General features: G+C 36.3%; 1 protein-coding gene across 1 annotated transcript in view; it reads right to left on the reverse strand.

Annotated features, from left to right (window-relative positions):
• The window catches only part of USH2A (usherin), a 737336-nt gene that overhangs the window by 563558 nt on the left and 152338 nt on the right, over window positions 1-21440 (reverse strand). The window contains exons 11-12 of the mRNA XM_060127145.1: window positions 8174-8369; window positions 4040-4681 (exon numbers count right to left, since the gene is read on the reverse strand). Of these exons, the coding sequence (XP_059983128.1) occupies window positions 4040-4681; window positions 8174-8369 (838 nt within the window). The remainder of the gene's footprint in view (window positions 1-4039; window positions 4682-8173; window positions 8370-21440) is intronic.

A 21440-nucleotide genomic window follows, 5' to 3' on the forward strand; every position in this document is an offset into this window, starting at 1 on the left:
GATCTGACCGAAGTCTGAACACATCACTTTGCCTGCATGTTGGAGAAGGATAAAGAGGAGAAACAGGGAGTTCAGGCAGCTATTGGGAAAGTCCAGGAGAAACGTGACCACAGCTTGGACCAAGATGGGTAAGTGAGGCAGGTGAGAAGTGGTCAAATCCTGGATATATGTGAAACCAACAAGATTGATTTTGATAGAAGAGACAAGAATTATGGGAAAACTCAAGGTTGACCGCAAGGATTTGATCTGAAAAGATTAAACCCAGAAAATACTAGGGTAACATTTTCAGTTAAGCTTGGTTGATTGGACAATTTTTCCCTTCTAAGTCCAAAACATTAAAAAAAAAAAAAAAAAAAGAACAGAAGAGGAAATTGCCACTCAGGACAGATGTCTACAAGTAAAAGCCAAGCACTTGCAGAGGGACAGGCCAACAATAAGCTAATTGATGCAGGTTTTCATAACTCTGGGAAAAAAGTGAAACTGAAGGCTTCAGAGATTTCTGAAGGCAGGTGTGACTTTCCCCAAACAGAAGGTTTTCCCTCTCACATTTTGGGAAAAGAAAATGAGTTTTCTCTTTAGAAGTTATGCCAGAGGGGGTCTGTACTCAACAGGTACAGGGATGAAGTGCTACAGTGAACAGGGGGATTATATGAAAGGGTACCTGTGATGGTTAATTTTATGGGTCAACTTGGCTAGATTTGATGTCCAGTTGTTCAGTCAAACACTGGTCTAGATGTTGCTATGAAGGTGTTTTATAGATTTTCCCAAAACATAAGAACATTAATCTACAGACAAAATGCCCCACTGAATTACCAGTGAAAGTATTTATCAAAAAAGCATCTCATCATGAAATTTTCTGAAATGAGGGATATAGAAATGGTAAAGCTTCTGGAATGTAAAAAAAAAAGAGAAAGAAACAAGAATCTAGTTGGTACTGCTAGAAGATAATGGTGAAATAAATTTATTGAGTGAAAAGGATTCTATATAATGGTACAATTTCAAACAGCTATGAGTATGGAATAAAGATAATTTCAGGTGTTCAAAATTCTAAAAAAAAATCACTTTCCTCCCTGTACTCCTTTTCAGAAGCTACTGGAGCATTTGCTCTACCAAATACACAAATAAATCAAGAAAAAAGAACACATAGGACTCAGGAAACAGGGGATCCACCACAGGATATGTGAAGGAAATCTTCAGTACAGCTGCAAAGGTAAGACCTAGGATACAGCATGTGACAGAACTATAGATCAACAGGCTTAAATCAGAACAGGAGGGTCAGGAGTTCAGATCCTCCCACGGACTAGTATATTCAGTGGAAAAAAAATACACACATATATATATGTATGTATGTATGTATATACACACAGACATCTCCTATTGGTTCTTTTTCTCTGGAGAACCCTACCTAATACAGATGTCTCTGTTAAAACTCCTGATTATTTCTCATTTCAATTAAACAAACCACTTACTGACTGCATGCAATATACAAGGAATTACATGAATATTGTGGCTATGTAAGCTGCATAATATAATCCTTACTGTCAAGATATCAAAACTCAAAGGAAATAAGACAACTGCACTAGTAAATAAAATACACGGTAACTTTAAATATGATAATTATTTTCATTAACAGTGATGGTCCCCATCCTATATCCTCCTTAAAAGAGAGGACAGTTTGCCATACACCTTTGGAGAGGAGTTTTGTGTCATCTGTACTTAGGCAAATAGCTACTAAGAAATTATCCTCCTAAAAAAACAACACTCTACCACATAAATCCCCAAGAGAAAGGGGTCAGGAGACCACGAGAATTGAGTATGATTTTTCCAAAAATTCTTAAATTTTTATTTCTATCAAAATTTACATGCAGATAGTTTTTAAAATCAAATAGAACTTAAAGACTCAGAATGTAAAGTGGCAGCCTGCTGCTTCATCCTTCTCCCAGGAACTTCCCTGCCTAGAGCAATCACCTTCAACTCCTATAGATGTTTCTTCTGGCTTTCATTTCTCGATTTCTGAATAACATGCATGTACTGTTACATCAACTCTTAAAATTTAGACTACTGTCTTTCTACTATAGAAAATGAATATTTAGCTCTTTCTACCTCCTCCTCAATAATCCCCTTAGTTGGTTAAATCACTTTTCAGAGATTATCTTATTATGACTACATAAATCTATTTCACAGTTATACCCTATAATATGCTTGATTATATTTCCTTGCTTGAAAAATCTGCCTCTGCTTAGTTTTCTAGGAATCTCTTAGATATTTCTAGGAATCAAAACTCTCCAATAGAACCCTATCCAAGCAATATATCAGTTTCTTTTTTCCACCCCTGGTCCTCCTGTTCTGATTTGAGCCCACTGGTCTCTAGTTCCGTGGCATAGCTATATTCTAGGTCAGAATGAAACACTCAATAAATTTTAACCATGTAACGACTCAAAAGCCTATAACATTTGCTCTATTAATTTTTGCTGGTTTATTTACAAAGTAGGTTATATACATCATGGTTATTTGTGCAGGAAACTGACTACTTACTTTCCAAAATTAGAGATATTAATAAATAGTGAAAAAAAAGTCATCTTAGGATATAAAAAGTAGTAATGGATTGCAAATTTGGAAGGATAAATCTGAAGCTGAAAGAACGCAGTACGTTGCAGCTGTCAACACTCAATGATCTTCCTGTTTTCTGGGATACTTACCACCTGAAGGAGTGGTCCCGAGAAGCCATGCTTATGTTATGTGATCCTGACACCACTGGCCACAGTGAATTGGCTCAGACATGGCCACCCCGACAAAACTGAGTCAATTAGAATCTCACTCTTGGAATTGTAACCAAGAAGCAGCTAATGTCTCTCTGTATAGCTGCAACTAGAACTGTAAGCAAACTCAGGAGACAGGGGTGGCTATATAACCACGCAGAGAGGAAGAGAGAAGCAGAGTGCCCTTCTGCAGAAAGAGACGGAGGGTGGGAATGAATGAATGAATATATACCAATGAGAGTTTTCTAGTTCCTGAGTCCTGACTGTGCTGCTCCATATAAGGTTTTATGGGACATTCACTGATAATATAGCCTCCATTTATGTTGAAGCTAGTTCAGTTTTTTTTCTGATATTTTATCTCAAAGAGAATTAACTATCCATCATTTCTTTTCTGTCTCTCTGGATTTACTTGTCACACTGACCAATGCCAAGGGAGAGGTTTGGTTCAATTTTACTAAGCTGAATTCCTTGTTATGCAAAACAAGACTTTAGTCCTACCCTTCCCTGGCAGGCAAATCACCCTTTCGAATTTGCATCACCCTCATTTTCACAGGTTCAGATAACTCAGAGCTGATTTTGCTAGACAGGACAACAATTAGTACAGCTGTTAAACAACCGATATTTATATTTATCATAACATCACGATGAATGTATTATAAAGGAAGTATATTGCTTTAGTTAAATCATATAAAGTCAAGGAGAAAGTTATGGACAGGGTCCATCTTTCTTCCAACTGGGAAACCTGGAAAGATGGGTACAGTAGGACTAAACAGTAGCCTATTTTATTAATTGAATGGCATTTAAAAATTATTTTAGATGTTTCTATTTGATGCCAGAACATATAGCTCATTTAGTAAAAACACTTGGTCAGCTTTTATTCAGAAAATCAGTTCATCATCTGAATATTTGGCACTGTGTGGATGACCAACTCAAGTTTCTCTTTCTCTAGAATATAAAATGTATTCTTGCTTTTCTTATTTTTTTTTTCAGTTGTTAAAAGGGGATTTACTTCAAGTTGAGAAATTAAATAAAAGTCTCAGTTATGAAATGTCTGATTGGCTGGCATTCATCTAAAGGGTCACTCTCAAATACAGCAACACAAATATGCCATATAATCTTAAATAAACTAGTTACATCTCATTAGATAATGATATAAATGCAACAAAGGTGTTGGAGATTAATTTTTTAGAAGTCCTGACAGAGAAGCAAAGAGGAATCACCTGATACGGGATAAAAAGAAAACCTTCGTGTACTGAAAATGTAACACATTTCTCTCTTACCTGGTTGACACTGATTACACCTTCTTCCTCGACGACGCGGCAAACATAGGCACTGGCCACTGATTGGGTCACAAATGGTCCCAGGTAACGTCCCCCAGGGGTCACACTCACACATCTGGCAGCCTTGAGAATTGCCAACGGTCAGATGATACCTGTGAGGCTCACACTGATCACAGCGAAGACCTGTTACTCCTAATTTGCAGAGACACTGTCCTGTTGATTTGTCACACAGCAGAGAGCCATTTACTGTCCCAGTCCTATCACAGTTACAAGGCAGACAGAGGAAGGAGTTGTTTCGCTGTAGGTAGAAGTATCCCTCCAAACATTCACTGCATCGTCTCCCTCCAACATTGGGATTACAGATGCACTGTCCTGTCCGAGCATCACAGACGGTCCCAGACCGGGAGCCAGCTACGTTGCAGTCACAGGCCTTACAACCGGTGGTGTCCAGTCCATAAAAGTGTTCTCTGCAGGTATCACACTGAAGTCCTTTGACTTCTTGTTTGCACTCACACTGCCCAGAAAGAGGATTGCAGAGTTTGTTCACTGAGCCGTGGAGGTTACACTGGCAGGGCTCACAGCCATCGTCATTAACACTTTGGAGAAATTTAAATCCAAAATCGCAGTGATCACATCTAAGCCCTAAAGAGAAAAATGTGTTTAAAAAGGTAAAGATGTGAAAACAACCGCATTCAAGCTTTCAAGATAGCTGTAGTGCAAACAATGCTACTGTCCACATTTAATACAGGCACAATAAAATGTTGAGTGTTTTTTTCACAAGTAATGCCAAAGAGGGCTGATCATATACTCAAAATACAATGGCAATACTTAACTTGCACTCACGTACCACTTTATTTTTGCGATGTGCTCTATACAATTTTATTCATTACTTAATGCAAGGAGAAATGCTTAATGCAAATACTGCTTCTGTTGCACACACTGCAACTCTTTTCCTCTTTAATAAATATCAGAACTATTATTTTTAAATTATTTAACTATATTAAAACCATTATTCTTAGTTATTTCATAGTAACAAAGTATGTTCATTTAAAAGTTGAGAGTGAAATACATTTTCAAAGCCATCGGAAGAACTGCATATTACCACATAAGTTATTTTCCTAGAAATCAGCATCCTCCCAAAATGTTTAATAAATGTTAAGCTATAATATTTTTGTGAGAACAGTACACATACTCACTTCTGAATCTCACACAATTAAATAATTAATATAAATAAAAGTTATCCAGAGCAACTGTATCTCAATGCTTTTATACACTCCTATATTTTATCATTTTCAATTAATATAAATTATGTTCTCCTCGGCTCATAAAGCAATCACATCGCTTGTCATATTGTGTGATTCAGAGCATACCTCTTTAAACACTAAGTAAATTCTGCTGTTTACATGACTCCTACTTAAAGGAGTACAAACATATATACATTTTACCTACAGAGAAAAATGTTTTATCACCTACACTTAAATCTGACAACTTTCTTTTGTTTCAAAAAAGTGTTACAAGGGAAAGGAATAAAAAAAATTGAATAGTAAATGTTGAGAGGCAAAATACTTTCTTTAGCTAGTCTTCACATATCCATGAATTTAAATAAGTGACTATGTGAGGTTGAATCCATTGAAAAATTTATTTCATGGTATAATAGCATTAAAAAAATTAGTCATGAAATAACAGTCAAAAACACACTCAGGAAACCATAGGCAGAAAAGCATTTCCTAAACTGGAAGGAAACGCATAATATATATGTATATATATGGATAAAAATTCAAGAACTCCAATGGAAGGCAAGTTCTTTAACAGTGATGAATGACTCACCTAAGGCATATCATTTAATTTCAATAAGGAAAATAAAAAAGGACCACTATTGCTGCAAATTTTAAAAATAACTGTATTGTTAACAAGAATTATGACTCATTTTGAACTATTAAAATTGGTCTACATGGATTCACATCATATCAGTTTTAAAAATATGCGCAGTGCTTATTTGAATATGCCATACATATTCCTGACAGGTAATCTATTCCTAACCGTACTCAGGAAGGCCTACAGGGCATCCCATTCGGTGTTAAAAAGTACAGGCGAGTTAGCACACTTGGCATTTAATTCACATTCTTCTCCCTTTTTATTCTAGATGAATGACCTACTTTAATAAAATTATTGGTGCTAATGTATTTTACTGGTGATAGAATCATCAGTAAGCTTTAACAGTTTTGTTAAATCGAACAGTTTGCTTTCTGAAGCACATACAACATATACGTGCATTTTCTGTTGTTTTTTTAATCGTATGAACAAGGTAAAATTGAATAAGGTTACTTGCTAGTCCCATTAGGAAAAGAAATACATATCAAGTTTACATTTCTATTAAAAAATACTGTATGTGCAGAAATAACTCTAGAGATAGTAATATCAAACTGATGATTTCATCTTCAAAAAGTATGTATTTATATTTTCCGCAGAAAACTACCTGGTCAACGAATAACACAGGTAAATGGCAGGGAGGCCGTAACAAATTTTAAGTAAATAGTAAAGTTTGATTCTTTGATCCTTCCTTAAGCTCTGGAATCTAACTACCACAGGAAAGATTTTATTGATACAGAGCTGTAACCATTTGATTGTCCCTAAAGCCCTTTCTTTAAATTTTGTTTTCACAGCTTGAATTTAAAGGATGTTTTATATCAAAGAACAAAGGATGCTCTATGGACTGAACTTGGAGGACTTCATTCAATATCACAGATAAACTTATACAAAAGTGTGCTTCTCTTTATGTTAGTTGTTCTTTTCTTTTTGTCCCTGAAAAGTTAGCTTTTGTATGCTTAAAATGCATCAGGGCAAGTTTTGGTAAAGATTTTGATTTAATCTTCTTTAAACCAGAGAAATCTTGTGTAATACCATAAATTGCGTAATACTACAAATCTTGTGTAATACCATCAATATGTGCAAGCCCATATTCTTTTCTATTAAATGAAATGAAATGCTTGTCTACCTGAATTGTACAAAATGATGCACGAATACCAACATATATAAAAGATAAAGAATTAGCTTTAGTGTTATATCACAGAAATGAAAATGTTACTCCAAATGATCTGTTCGTATGTTTGTGTATATGCATGTTTGCGGGTACGTGTGTGTGTGTGTCTGCCAGGCATGTTTTTATTATTATAAGGTTCAGGTCAGTGTTAGAAAAACCATGGAAGACTTGGTGTCTTGAATGACAATAGAAAGGCAAAGGTCTTTTTTAAACTTTCTATATGAACCAAGACGTGTTCAGTTACAAGGCTCACTTTATCTGGAAACCTTCCTCTCATAATATTCTCATATATCAACATTTCAAAGTGCATTATATACATAGTGCATTTCGGGCACTTGATAAATTTTGTCCTTATATGGCTGTGGTTTCCCTCAAAAATGTTGGATGTAATAAATTGCTATAATCAAATCTAATTTCTGAAAAATACCTGTGGGAGTAACAAACAAAAAAAGCACGTCTTGTATAAAAAATGATAAATAACACCAAAGGTAGCTGTTTATTATAATCAGCTTGGCGCTGAATTACAAAATTAAAATTATGTGGCCCTTTATAACTAACCCTAGCAATATACATGATCTGTGGAATTATGTTGACTTATTTTGCATTTCATAGAAACAGTTCAAAGAAATATAATAGAAAAAAATGGAAAGATTTATCACAAAGGACCCTGCAGCACAGAATATTTCGGAAAAAAATCCATTTATTTTGGCCTATTAAGAAAACTAGCATGGAAATGATTTGCTTAGAACTCATTAAGTGTAAAGCATTTTGAAAAAGTGCTAATTTTCTAAAAGAAACATCTATGCAGTAAGTAAATTATATTTTTCTATGACTTATTAGTATGGGACCATGTGAACTAATGCATCTACGGAATAAAGAAACTTCTAAAGGGTTGATTAAACTAAGCTTCAAGCTGTAGTTTGAGAGAATTATTAATTTAGTCATTTTTAGACAGTTAATTTCATCCAAAATTTTTTTTCCCAGCCTGCCTTGAGCAAGGAAATTTGCTTTACTCTTCAGAGAAGAAATCAAATAGAGGATTTTATTCCAGATGGTAATAGAGATGTGACTGCAAACTTTTGCATTACACATACCAATAACATTTGCTTTGCACTTGCACTGGCCTGAATTTGGGTGACAGGTAATATCTCCATCCACTGTCCCAGAGGCATTACAGCTGCACGGAATGCAGCCATCAGGATCCCACTCTTGTAGGTTGTAGAATCCGTTCTGGCACTGATTGCACTGTCTGCCAGACACATGTCTCTTACAATTACACTGGCCTCCCATCTAGAGAAGATACAACATTTTGTAGGGTGATGAACATTTCTATTTTTAGATAATTTGCTCATTAGGTACAAGACAGAGAGGGCAGGGAGGGAAAACACTTTAAATGTGAAACAGACAAGAAGGTAATAAGGTATTTCCCCTCCTGACACAGAAACATGGGAGAGCTTCAGCAGGGTGAATATATAGAGCTGAATGGAAATAAACCCCATAGAAGTCAGTAGTGTATGACTAAAAGGGAAGTGGAATTAAGCCTTAAGCACCATATAAAGAAATCAAAATACAGTCATGGGGAGACTGAAAATAGAAAAGGGCCAGCCGTTAATTTAGTCTTTAATCTCCACCTCTCTGTTTCATTCCTCTCATTTACTCCTTGATCCAAACTTGTTCTGCGCATGCCCAGTGCTTCAACTGAGGAAGAATCTTTCTATAATAATATCACTCCACCAAGGTTTTAACAATGTTTAAAATAAAGTTCTTAATAGTATCCATTTATGCCTCCTGATAATGACCCTAATAACATTTTTTTACACAACTCTACTCTTAGGAATATTTCAGCATATTTATGGTTCATTTATATTATGAATTAATCACATCAAGTATATTTAACTGACTTACATTGTGGTAAAAAATGCAAAAAAGTTACTTGTTTTAGAGCATTGTCAACTAAAATAACAGCTGAACAAAGGAGAATTTTTCCTCTTCAAGCTGCTGTTTGAGAATGAAAATACATAGACTATATAATGCTTATCTACTCTGTGCATAGATAATGCTATGTTGGTTAAAGAAACAGCTAAAACCTTTCACTAGGGAATATATACATATAACACGTGAAATAAATCTGAGAAATTCAATAATAGCTTCAGACTTTCACAAGAGATGTGAATACAGACATCAGATCTCTCATAAAGTCACTGGCCTGTCTCCCCATGATTTCCTTACCCTCAGACTGAATCCAGCATGCCACGTTTGGAGGCAAGGTTATCACAAAGGGAAGTTACCTACCTGTAGAAAGACACTGTTTGATTTACCTTTAATCTCAGGGATATCCAAAAATATCACATGAGGTTGGGATTCAGTTACAAAGAGGTAGAGAAGGGTTTTTTAATTAAATAGTTGTTAAAAATCTATCACTGCCTCATTTTTCCTCATCTGGAAAATAGGAACTCACTGGAATCATTATTTAAGGGTAAGATAATGAGACAAAAGGTCTAGTCCTCTGAAAAATAAAGGTTTATACACGCACGAGGGAGTTGTAGACAATAAGGCACATCAATATCAAAGACACATACAGGTCAGAAAGATATGCAAGGACTGTGACTTGCCCCACAGTGTCTGGCTTTGTTTCACACCCACACTCTTACCCCGCCCCGTGGAAACCAGATTATGACTCAAAACAGGTATTTGATTTGGTCTGCAAAAATAAATGGCATTTATTGACGGGTATAAGTTACTTACAGCCATGAAAATCGAATAGACCTCTGATTACACACATATAACACTTCAAGTCCATTACCATTTAATGAATCCCCTATTTTTTTGCTCTTGTTTCACATATATTAGTCTTGTTCTCCAGATGGCAAGCACCTTCAGGAATTGGACATACTTTATATTTCTCTCAAAGAATAAACTTGCGTACACCCCACATGTAAAGAGGACTCTTTCAAAAATCTAGAGCAAGAAAGAGTGAAAAGGCTAAAGAGAAATAAAGGTGTATTCTGTGCTAAAACTTTATCTTCTATTTATTTTGTTATATTCTTATTCAGATGTAAGGCATGTATCACCTGGAGCTTCCCTTCCTCTTGAAATCTAGATAAGATTGCCTGGAACCCTCATTCCACTCCTGCTGGAAGGACAAAATTTCTCCTTCAGCTTTTAAAACTTCTATGTGTACTGATATTCTCATGGCCACCCTGACCCTAAATTTCTGCTTCTTCCATTTGGGAATCTTCCTACCACCTGAGAGCTCTGTCCTGTATCATTCTAGACATGAAACTTGAAATTTCAGAAGAGGAGCTCTCATTTTTTAAAAAGTAATACATTTTACTAAAGATTTGGGGTGAAAGAAGAGTGAGAACTTTACTTTGCAGTTTATAATATCTATTTAGTTTCCCTACAACTAGACATCGCCAAAGGCTTCTGCACCCCAGTTAGTCACCATTTAACTGTCCTGTCTCTCCCTACTCCTCACTCCTCCCTAATGTGTGTCTACTTTTCCTCTTTACACCTAACTCTTAGTCATCTTTTACATAGATCTAAAAAGTGTTCATTACTGCCTTGATTTGTGCAACACTTTGGTCTTATGGGGTATTTTTTTCAATAAAATGAAATCTCTCCATATGGGAAACTCAGCTGCAAATAAGATAACACAACTTTACTCTTATTTCATTAACCTAAATGTTTGCATAACGCATATAGCCTGTAATTTCTCTATATTAGCCATACCTTAAAATGTGGTTTAAAAGTAAATGATAAAAGGCTTTATAGTTTATAAATGAGTTCATTGTAATCAGTTTCTCAAAACTCACCTGAAAACACATGTTCACTTCTGTACAACTCACTGTAGATTCTCTCCCTTTTATGTGAGGGAATATAAATCTATTCACACTCTAAGACCAATTCTTGTCCACCAAGAAGTAGAGAGAAGAGTGTGACTCCCTCCCTTTAAAGAATACACTTCCAAAAAGTCAGATACAACACTTTTCTGTTTCCACGCTATTTGATAGAACACTTCTAACCCTAACCCTCGGTTGACTTATTTGATTTTATCTGGCCAGTAGTAAGTCAGCAAATATGATGCAAGCAGAAGTTTGAAATGCTTGCAAACTTGGAGGTGATTCTCTCTAGCTGGGCTTGGAACCCTGAGACCACCTTGTAAAACAGGCTCAAGCTATCCTGTTGGAGGATTTGAGGACATGTGGAAGAGAAGTAGAAGCCCCAGCTAATAGCCTCTCCTATCACCCCAGTTAACCTTCTGCTTGACAACCACTAGACACGTGAGTGAGGCCTTCCTGGATCATCTGACTGCCAGCTGACAAGCTAGCTAACCACATAAATGAAAGAGCTCAGGCACGATCAGCGAAGCCAGCCCAGACCACCGCTGAGCCAAACCATAGAATTCTAAACCAAGTAAATGGTTTTCGTGGTTTTAAGCCACATTTTAGAGGTGAAAGGTAACAGAAACAATACCACTGACCAGAACTTAAATTGCGTTTCTATACATAACTGCCAGGGAGGCTGAGAAATACAGTTTATGCTCTATGATCGCATGGCCAAATAATATTGAAATTTCTATTAGTAATGTAGAAGGAAAACAAATAATGAGGTACAGTTACTGTTTCTAACAACAAACAAACATGTTCATACGTTAAGCCAGAGACATTTTCTAGCTCTTTAAGGCTTAAAACACAATCTTGGTTTTGTAAGTTTTGGTCTTGCCTGCTTTCAGCCACGTGAACAATGAGGGAAAAGGGATGCCCCTGTGAGCTCTAGTTAGAAACTCGAAAATAATTTTGATTAGCCTGGCTTGGGTCATTTCTTTTCTTTTTCTAGTTTCTTAAGGAGAAAGGTTTTTCTTTGAATTTTTTTCTTTTCTAATATAGACAATTTAGTGCTTTTAATATCTTACTAAGGACTGCTATACCAGCATCCCACAGTTTTGATATGTTGTGTTTTCATTTTCATTCAGTTCAGAATACTTTCTAATTTCCCTTTCATTTCCTATTTGACCCTTAGGTTATTTAGATGTGTGTCATTTAGTTTCCAAATATTTAGGGATATTCCAGAGATTACTCTGTTATTGATTTCCAATTTTATTTAATGATTATGGTCAGATAACATATTCTACATGACTTGAATTCTTTTAAATTTATTGAGGCTTGTTTTATGGTCCAGAATTTGATTCATTTTGATAAATGCTTTGTGTAGACTAGAAAAATATGTGTATTCTGCTGCTGCTGAGTGCTCTGTAAACATCAATTAAGTCAAGTTGGTTGACAGTGCTGTTTTAATCTCTATACTTATGATTTTGTCAATTCGTTCTATTAATTACTGAGAAAGGGGTATTGAAATTTTTGCCTACAATCTCGGATTTTTGTATTTCTCCTTTCATTTCTATCAGTTTTTGACTTGTATAGCTGCACAGACTCTGTGGTTTGGTACATAAATGTTAAGAATTTACGTACCAAACCCTTTTGATGAATTGACCTGTTTTGCAATGTGACCATCTTTACCCCGGGAAACACTTTTACTTTAAAATCTATATTTTCTGATATTAATAAAGTGACCCCAGCTTTCTTAGGATTAGTAATTGCATAGTATATCTTTAATCATCCTTTATTTTTAACCTATGTGTGTCTTATATTTGAAATGTATTTCCTGTAGGCAGCATATAATCCTTTGGCAGGGTCTTACTTTTTTTTAATCCAATCTTCCAATCTCTGACTTTTAAATGGAGTATCTAGAACCTTTAAATTTAATGTGATTACTGACATGGTTAGTTTTAAATCCATCATCCTGCTATTTTCCTTATATTTGTTTCAACTGTTTGTGTTCCTCATTTCTGCCTGCTTTTCTTTATTTTAAATTTTCTAGATTCCATTTTATCTTACTTTCAGTTTATTAGCTACAGCACATTGTTTTATTATTTTTAGTGGTCTCTTTGAAGTCTATGGTGTATATCTTTATCACAGTCTACCTTGAAGTGATTACCTTTAGTAATAAGAACCTTACGATATTATAGTTCATTTTCTCTCTTCTAACATTGTGCTATTGTTGTCATACATTTTTTTTTTTTTTTTTTTTTTTTTTTTGCGGTACGCGGGCCTCTCACTGCTGTGGCCTCTCCCATTGTGGAGCACAGGCTCCGGACACGCAGGCCCAGCGGCCATGGCTCACAGGCCCAGCCGCTCTGCGGCATGTGGGATCTTCCCAGACCGGGGCACGAACCCGTGTCCTCTGCATCGGCAGGCGGACTCTCAACCACTGCGCCACCAGGGAAGCCCCTGTCATATATTTTAATTGTAAATGTATTATAAACATTTTAATACAGCATTATTGCTTTTGTTTAAACTGCCAATTATTTTTAAAGAGAAGTAAATAATCAGATAAATCTTATATAATTACCCATGTAGCTACTCTCTCTGGAGCTCTTCAGTTCTTTGTGTAAATTCATGTTTACATCTGGTATCATTATACTTCTGGTTGAAGGATTTCTTTTTAACATTTCTTATACTGCATGCAGGTCTGCTTGTGATGAATTCTTTCATTTTTATATACTGTAAAAAATTTCTACTTTCCCTTTATCTCAGAGAGATATTTTTGCTAGGTATAGAATTCTATGTACACCGTTTTTTTTATTTCTGTGTTTTAAGTATGTTGCTTCATCGTCTTTTTTGCTTGCGTTATTTTTAATAGGAAACTCTTATCATCTTAATGGTTTTTCCTCTGTATATAATTTATCTATTTCCTCTGGCTGCTTTAATATTTTATCTTTATCATTAAAGAGAAAATTATCACTAGTTTGAAGCAATTCAATTATGATGTGCTTTCTGCAGTTTTCTTCATGTTTCTTCTTCTTGGCTTTTCTTGAGTTTCTTGGGTTGGTGGTTTTTTTGGTTTTCATTATACAGTATTTAGAATTTTTCAGTTATTATTTCTTCAAATTTTTTTCTGTCTCTATTTTCACTCTTCCTCTTCTTTGGGCACTCCAGTTATACATATATCACAACTCCTGAAGTAGTCCCACAGCTCACTGATGTTGTTTCAATTTTTCTAAATTATCTTTTCTCTATATGTTTAATTTTAGATGGTTTATCTTGTTATGACTTCAAGTTCATTACTCTTTTCTCCAATGTATAAGTACCATTAATCCCACCCAATTTATTTTCATTTTACACATTGCAGCTTTCCTCTCTAGATTTTTGATTTGTATCCTATTTGTACCTTGTATGTCTCTATGCAACTTTTTGAACACCTGGAACATAGTTAAAATATCTGTTTTAAGGTACCTGCCTGGTAATTCTAACATCTGTTTTAGTTCTGGGTCACTTGTGATTAATTGATTTTTGTCCTCATTATAGGTTTTATTTTCCTGCTTCTTTGCATGCCTGGTAATTTTTTTTTTTTAATTGGGTGCTAGATTTTGTGGACTTTCTCTTTTTGGGTGCTAGATATTTTAGTGTTCCTATAAATATTCCTGAGCTTTGTCCTGGGATGCAGTTAAGTTACTTGGAAACAGTTCCTTTGGGTCTTGCTCTTAAGATTTATTAGGTGGTCCTGGAGCAGTGATTAGTCTAGGACTATTCTCTACTCTTGAGGCAAGATACTTCTGTGTACTCTATCGGATATCCTGTGACTCATGAGGTTTTTCTAATTCAGCTAGTGGAAACAGGCACTATTCACAGCCTTGCGTGAGTGCTTAGCACGATTACATTTAATTCTTTCAGGTTGTTCTTTCCCCAGCCTCACACACATGCAATAATTGATAGTCAGCTGAGTACTTAAGAAAGATACTCTATAGAGCTCTGGGATTATCTCTCTGTGCTGCTCTCTCTGCAAACTCTAGCCACTTTGGACTCCCCACACTGTCAGCTCCACCTCTTCAACTCAGAGAATCCCCTGAGCTCTACCTCCCACTCTGTTCTTTGGCCTGGAAATTCTCTCAAGGTAAAAAGCCAGAAGATTAAGCATGTGCCTATTTCCTCTTTTCCTGATATTTTACTAAAATAGGAATTTTAAAAATTGTAATCCATAATTTTAATGATTAATTTTAAAAATTATAATCCATAATTTTAATGATTAGACAGAGCAATAGAGAACAAATAAATTTTCCCAAAAAGTTTCAAAGACAGAGAATGGAAGGAAGAAATATAAATGAATATTGACAATACTCTCAACTAGTAAGAAGCTACAATATGGGTGTCAGGTGAGTTGTATTTCTAAAACAAGAAAACTGATTTTTCCTACAGAAAGGAAAACCTTAGCCTTGAGGCTCTGAAAGCCTTAAGGTTTACAAGTGATAAAACACTGAAAAAAGCAGGATAAGTTCTGAAATCAGAATAATGGCTCTCACCTGGGGGTGATTTTGTTCCCCAGAGGACTTTTAGCAGTGGCTGGGGACTTTCTGGTTGTCACAATTGGGAGAGGGGTTCTACTACCCTCTGGTGGGTTGAGGCCAGGGCTGCTGCTAAACATCTACAATATACAGAACAGTTCCCCACAACAAAGAATTCTCCAGCCAGAAATACCAATCATGCTGTGGTTGAGAATCTTGAATTAGAAGAGTTCTACAAAACAAGTATTTAGAGTTCCAATTCCCTTTTTAATCCTACACAGCCAGGTACACTCCTATTCCGTGGTGATATTGGTCTTATTGCCAAAAAAAATTAAGATAACCAGCTCCATTATATTAGACCATCAGCAGTGGGTGAACAGATAGGACAGAAATTGGAGGATTAAGTGAGAGTGTATGTACACCCTCACCCCTTGCCACCATTCCACTTCTCTTACACTGCTTCTAGAAAGCCAGGAGCCAGACTTATTTTCCATTTAGGACCAAGAAAAAAAAAAAAGGAGAAGAAATAATAATCTATAAGGGAAAGAAGGAATGCAGGAAAGAGAAATATAAGAAGTCATCAACCATAACAAATAAAACACTGCTATAACTATTATCCCCAGAAAGTTATGGTAAAAGTTGCATTCATTTAAAAACATAGAATGGGACTTCTCTGGTGGCGCAGTGGTTAAGAATCTGCCTGCCAATGCAGGGGACACTGGTTTGATCCCTGGTCCTGGAAGATCCCACAGGCCATGGAGCAACTAAGCCCGTGCACCACAACTACAGAGCCTGTGCTCTAGAGCTCACGAGCCACAACTACTGAGCCTGCGTGCCACAACTACTGAAGCCCATGCGCCTGGAGCCTGTGCTCCGCAACAAGAGAAGCCACTGCAATAAGAAGCCCGCGCATCGCAACGAAGAGTAGCCCCTGCTCGCCGCAACTAGAGAAAGCCCGCACACAGCAACGAAGACCCAATGCAACCAAAAATAAATCAATAAAAATAAATAAATTTATTAAAAAATTATAATAAAAAATAAAAACATAGAACAGAAAAAGCCTTAGGAAACAACCTGTGAAGGAAAGAACTATTGAATATTAAAAATACAATAGGCAAAATAAAAATCTCAATAAAAAGACCGTAAGATAAAGTTAAGAAAATTCTTCAGAAAGAATAATAATAATAATAGAAGAAAAATGACATAAAAATATAGAATTTACAGAAGGACAAAAAATAGGAAAATGAGGAAGGAAATTATCAAAGCATTAATACAGCATAAACATTTTTCCTTACATGAAGCCACAGTTTAAAAAGGCTCACCACGTGCTAGCAAATTTAATGGGTAAAGAAAGAAACTACAGTAAGGTACAATCTCATGAAGCATTCAAATACCAGAAATAGAAAGAAGACACAAAAATTTCTAGAGACCAACAAAATAAGTCACGTATAAAAGAAATATAGAATATCATTGAAGTGTTCTGTAATATTATTGCAACCTAGAAAGCTATATCCTACCTTCCAAATTATAAATAAAACTGTCTTCAAATTATTGGACACAATACCTTCTAAATTATGAATAAAATTATTTTAAATTATTGGAAGCAATACCTTCTAAATTTAACTCCCATTCTCAGGAAGGTACTGGGACATGAGATACCAGCAAATGAGAAAGTCGACAATAATAGCAACAAGAATGCAAGGCACGGGATCCAGGAGATGGAGATTCAGGTATGTGGTAAGCCCATGCTAATAGCTGAGCAGGTAGCCCAGAGGGTCATTGGTCTAGACTAGGTCCAAAAGATGGAACATTCTGAGAAGAAGGTGGGCTGTACAGATGATGTCTTCTGTTATACCTGAGCATGTTAAAAAAAAATTTTTTTAATCTTATAGATATGCAAGCGGCAGAGATGTCAGCATCTTGGGGGAAAAAAAACTAGTGGTATATATAACTATTACTCTGTATATGTCACACTGCTAATGATTAAACAGTAGGTAGTAAATTCATCAAAGGATTGACCATCCAACTTTCTTCAACCTTGTAAAGTACCTAATGGCTGCGTAGCAGGCACTGGCAAAGTGGAAAGGCCAATCCTTTGCATCCCAACCCAGGATTTCCAAGGTTCTGGATGTGCCTTCTCCTCTCTTTTGCTTCCACTCTAGCCACATGGCCTCTTTTCTGTTCCTTGAACACAGCGGGGATACCCACAGCTTAGGGTGTTTGCACAGGCTGCTCTCTCTGCCTGGGTCCCTCCCTACAGACCTCCAGACAACTAACTCCCTCACCACCATCAGGGCTCAAATCAAATGTCCCCTTCTTAACGAGCCCTGCCTTGACTATGTATCTAAATTGCAGCTCCCTTCCTTCAAATGGCACTCCTGAGGCCTTTTACTTTGTCCTGTTTCGTCCATAGCAATTAACTTAGTAAAGAGATTTACTTATTTTTACATTGACGGATGATTACCTTCCCCCTCTACTCTCCAAACCACCTTACAATGTGAACTCCATAATAGCAGCAGTTTTAGTCATTTTCCCATTTGGGAAATGAATGACTCTTCATTTTGCACAGCAGAAGAAACTGGATCTTAGATCAAGTTACTTCTTGAGGGCCAGACAGTTAGCTGGACAAATCCATGCTCATAACCACTGTGCTAAGTTCACTCTGCTTGTGATAAGCCACAAATGTAACAGCAGCAACGGCAAGAGGGCTAGACCCAAGGAAGGTCAAGGCAATGGCCAATACCTGTGAGGAGCTGGACCCACAGTGGAAGAAGCAGGTCAGCAGTCCAGTTACTAATTTGTGAATTTCTCTGACTCACCCCGATGTTTGCTAATGGGCGCTGTCTACTACCCAGTGACCACGCTCAGGAGCTCTCTACTCTGGACCATACTGCAGAAGTCTGCTGTCCCAGCCTATGTAGCAGTGGTGGATATGCACAGTCAATTGTGTAACAATTGCAGCAACAGATTTGGCAGGAAGATTAGTGACAACAGGAAAGAGTAAGACTCTGCTCTGCAATCATTATCCTAGTCAGCTTTCTCACCCATCCTCTACATTAAGAGATGGAGTTCTATCATGGCGACTCGAGGCATCAGATAATCCATACGTGATTTCTTTTGTGTGTGTGAAAAATATCACTTAGAGATAACGACGTACGAGTTAAAGATTAATACATTAGGTGAGAACAGTCAACATTTATTAGAGGTTCTCTATGTAATAGACACTACATTTTAAGTAATTCAAAGCAACACTTTTAAAACAGGAGAAATACCTGTCTTCTTAAGCACTCATTTGGCTGGTGGTAGAGGAAAATCTAATGTTCTATAGATTACATCTTCTCACAGAACTCACTAAAAGCCAACGAGGTTATGTGGATGTTGCCAAACAAAGTAAGAATTTGAAAAGCAAACTCAAAAGTTTAAGAACGGGAAGTCTGCCCTGGAAATTAAATTAGATTTTCAGGGTTTTGTTTGAACAGAAATACAAATGAGGGCAAAAAATCTTTTAATTAATGAGTAGATTCTTTAGAATAATCTTTTCTTTTATAGAGATGACTATAGATTTTTTTGAATAGAAATTCTTCAACTCCTACTCCTCCTTGCTGGAGAACTCATTCATTCATGCTGTTATCAACAAATGTTTAATCACATACAACCACACACTATGTACCCTGTGAGTTGCATGAGGTCATAGTATGCGAGCAATACCTCTCAGTTTCTATCTACCAGTTCTTCCCTCAGAATTGCCAGCATTGCCCAGGAATTGTATGCAGAATGATACACGAATTGATCACCAAGTACTAGCAGTTCTAAGCAATGCCTGTAACGCACTGCTCTCCCCTGACTTGGCACACCACCATGCCACTTCCGTGCTCAAAGATATTCAAGAGCTCCCTATTGCCTACCGAACAAAGTCCAAATTCCACGATGTGACCCCAATATGCCTTTCTAGTGTCATGTGACACTACTACCATACCTCAGTGATGGCCCCAGAGTCTCTACTGGAAGGGCCTGATGGCAGCAATCTGGATGGCACTGCTGCTCAAGGACTGTTTTGTAGCTACAACTGCATGGCAAAAACACTATTCTTTTTTAGATTATTAACCAATTTTTAATGGCTTTATGGAGGACAATGGTAGGAAGAGAAAAGTGATAATGTGGGGTGAGGGGCTTGATGTCTGCACCCCTCACCCCACAGAAGGCAATGTCTTCTGTCTCCACCGTCCATCTAGTATCATGTTTTCTGCAAATAACAATAGTTTTGCTTCTTTTTTGACATCCGTGATTTTATTTTGTTCATTTTGTACTCCTTTCAACCTCTGTTACAGCTTTGAACAGAAGTTATAAGAGCAAGGATCCTTGTTTTGTTCCTGATCTTACAGGGAAAATGTTTAACGTTTATTGTTAAGTATGAAGTTTCTTTGAAGTTTCTTTTAAGTTTCTTTGAAGATGCCCTTTTCAGATTGAATAAGTTTTCTTCTGTTTCTAGTATGGAAAGCGTATTTGTCATGAAAGTGTTTTGAATTTTTTCAAAAGTTTTTCAACACTTATTGAGATTATTATGAGATTTATGTTGTTTATTGCACTAATTGATTTTTAAATGTTAAACCAGTCTTGCATTTTTGGAATAAATGCCAAGCAGTCAGGATGCATTACCTTTATTATATATTTCCGGATTCGATTTGCTAAAATATTGTTAAGATATTTTACATCTATGTTCATATGGAACATTTGACTTGTTCAAATGTTATTATATATTTCAGGATTCAACTTGCTAAGTTACATTGTTAAGATATTTTACATCTATGTTCATATGGAACATCTGACTTGTTCAAAGGGACTTGTTTTTAAATGTTTTGTCAGGTTATGAGATTAAGGTTAAGTAGCCCTCATTAAACACTTTGGAGAGTACACATTCTTCCTCAGTTTTCTAAAAGAGTTTATGTAGGACTTACATGATTTATTCCTTTATGCTAGTGGAGAAGCCACCAATGAAGTCATCTGGGCCTGAAGTTTTCCTTGTTGAAAGGAAATTTGAATTTTGATTACAAATTCAATGTCTTTACAGGAAGCCATTTAGATTTTCTATTTTTTCTTCTGTTAGGTATGTATTAATGTTCTATTTCTTTTTGTGTTAGTTTTATATTAATTTGTCCACTTCACTTAGGATGTCAAATTTCTTAGGAGGGAGTTTTTCATAATATTCATTAGGATCCTATATAGGTGTTTGTAGAATGTGCTGTGATGTCCCTTTTTTTTATTTCTGATATTGGCAACTTGTTTTTCTCTTCTTTCTACTGATCAGTTTGTCAATGTTATTAATCTTTATGGAAAAAACATGACTACTGAGTTTTTTCATTTTCACTATTGCTTGTCCAATTTCTATTCGGCTAATTTTGTCTTTTCTTTTCCCTTTTGCCTACTTACTCTGTGTTTAGTTTGTTCTTTTTTCCTCCCCATCATCAGTCTTCTGGCGCAGAAAACAATCAGCTTCTCTCAGTGCCTGGCTGCTACTTGCTGATGCAGTCATTTTGCTGTTCATCCCCATTTGTCTTTATTGCCTCTCTTACCTGTTTCATAAGAGACTTAAACTATCAGAAAATAAGTGGGTGTGGGGTGGGTGTACAGAAAGTTGAGTGAGTACAGTTGAATATTGTGGTGAGTAGGTGAAAATGGAGGAAAGGACAGTCACTGATGGTGAAATAGGTTGAGAAAGAAGGAGAAGGAGAAGGCATCACATAGGAAGACAAACAACAAAAGAGCTTGGGCTTACATTTCTGCCATGTATTCTATATATTCAGTTTAAGTTAGGCAACACAAGTCAAAAGAGCCTCCAGGGGAATGAGGGACAATGATTACATGGCCACAGAGTTTGTGAATTTCTCCAAATCCCAAAATAAAAACACAACTAAAATGCAAAACCAGAAGAAGCCAAGAATAATATTTATAACAGAACTAGGTGACCAACTATCCCTAGAAACCCCCAAAGAGAAGCAAGTGCAAAAAAACCAAGTCACAAG

This window comes from Lagenorhynchus albirostris, chromosome 2 (assembly GCF_949774975.1).
Source record: "Lagenorhynchus albirostris chromosome 2, mLagAlb1.1, whole genome shotgun sequence".
Classification (NCBI taxonomy): Eukaryota; Metazoa; Chordata; class Mammalia; order Artiodactyla; family Delphinidae; genus Lagenorhynchus; species Lagenorhynchus albirostris.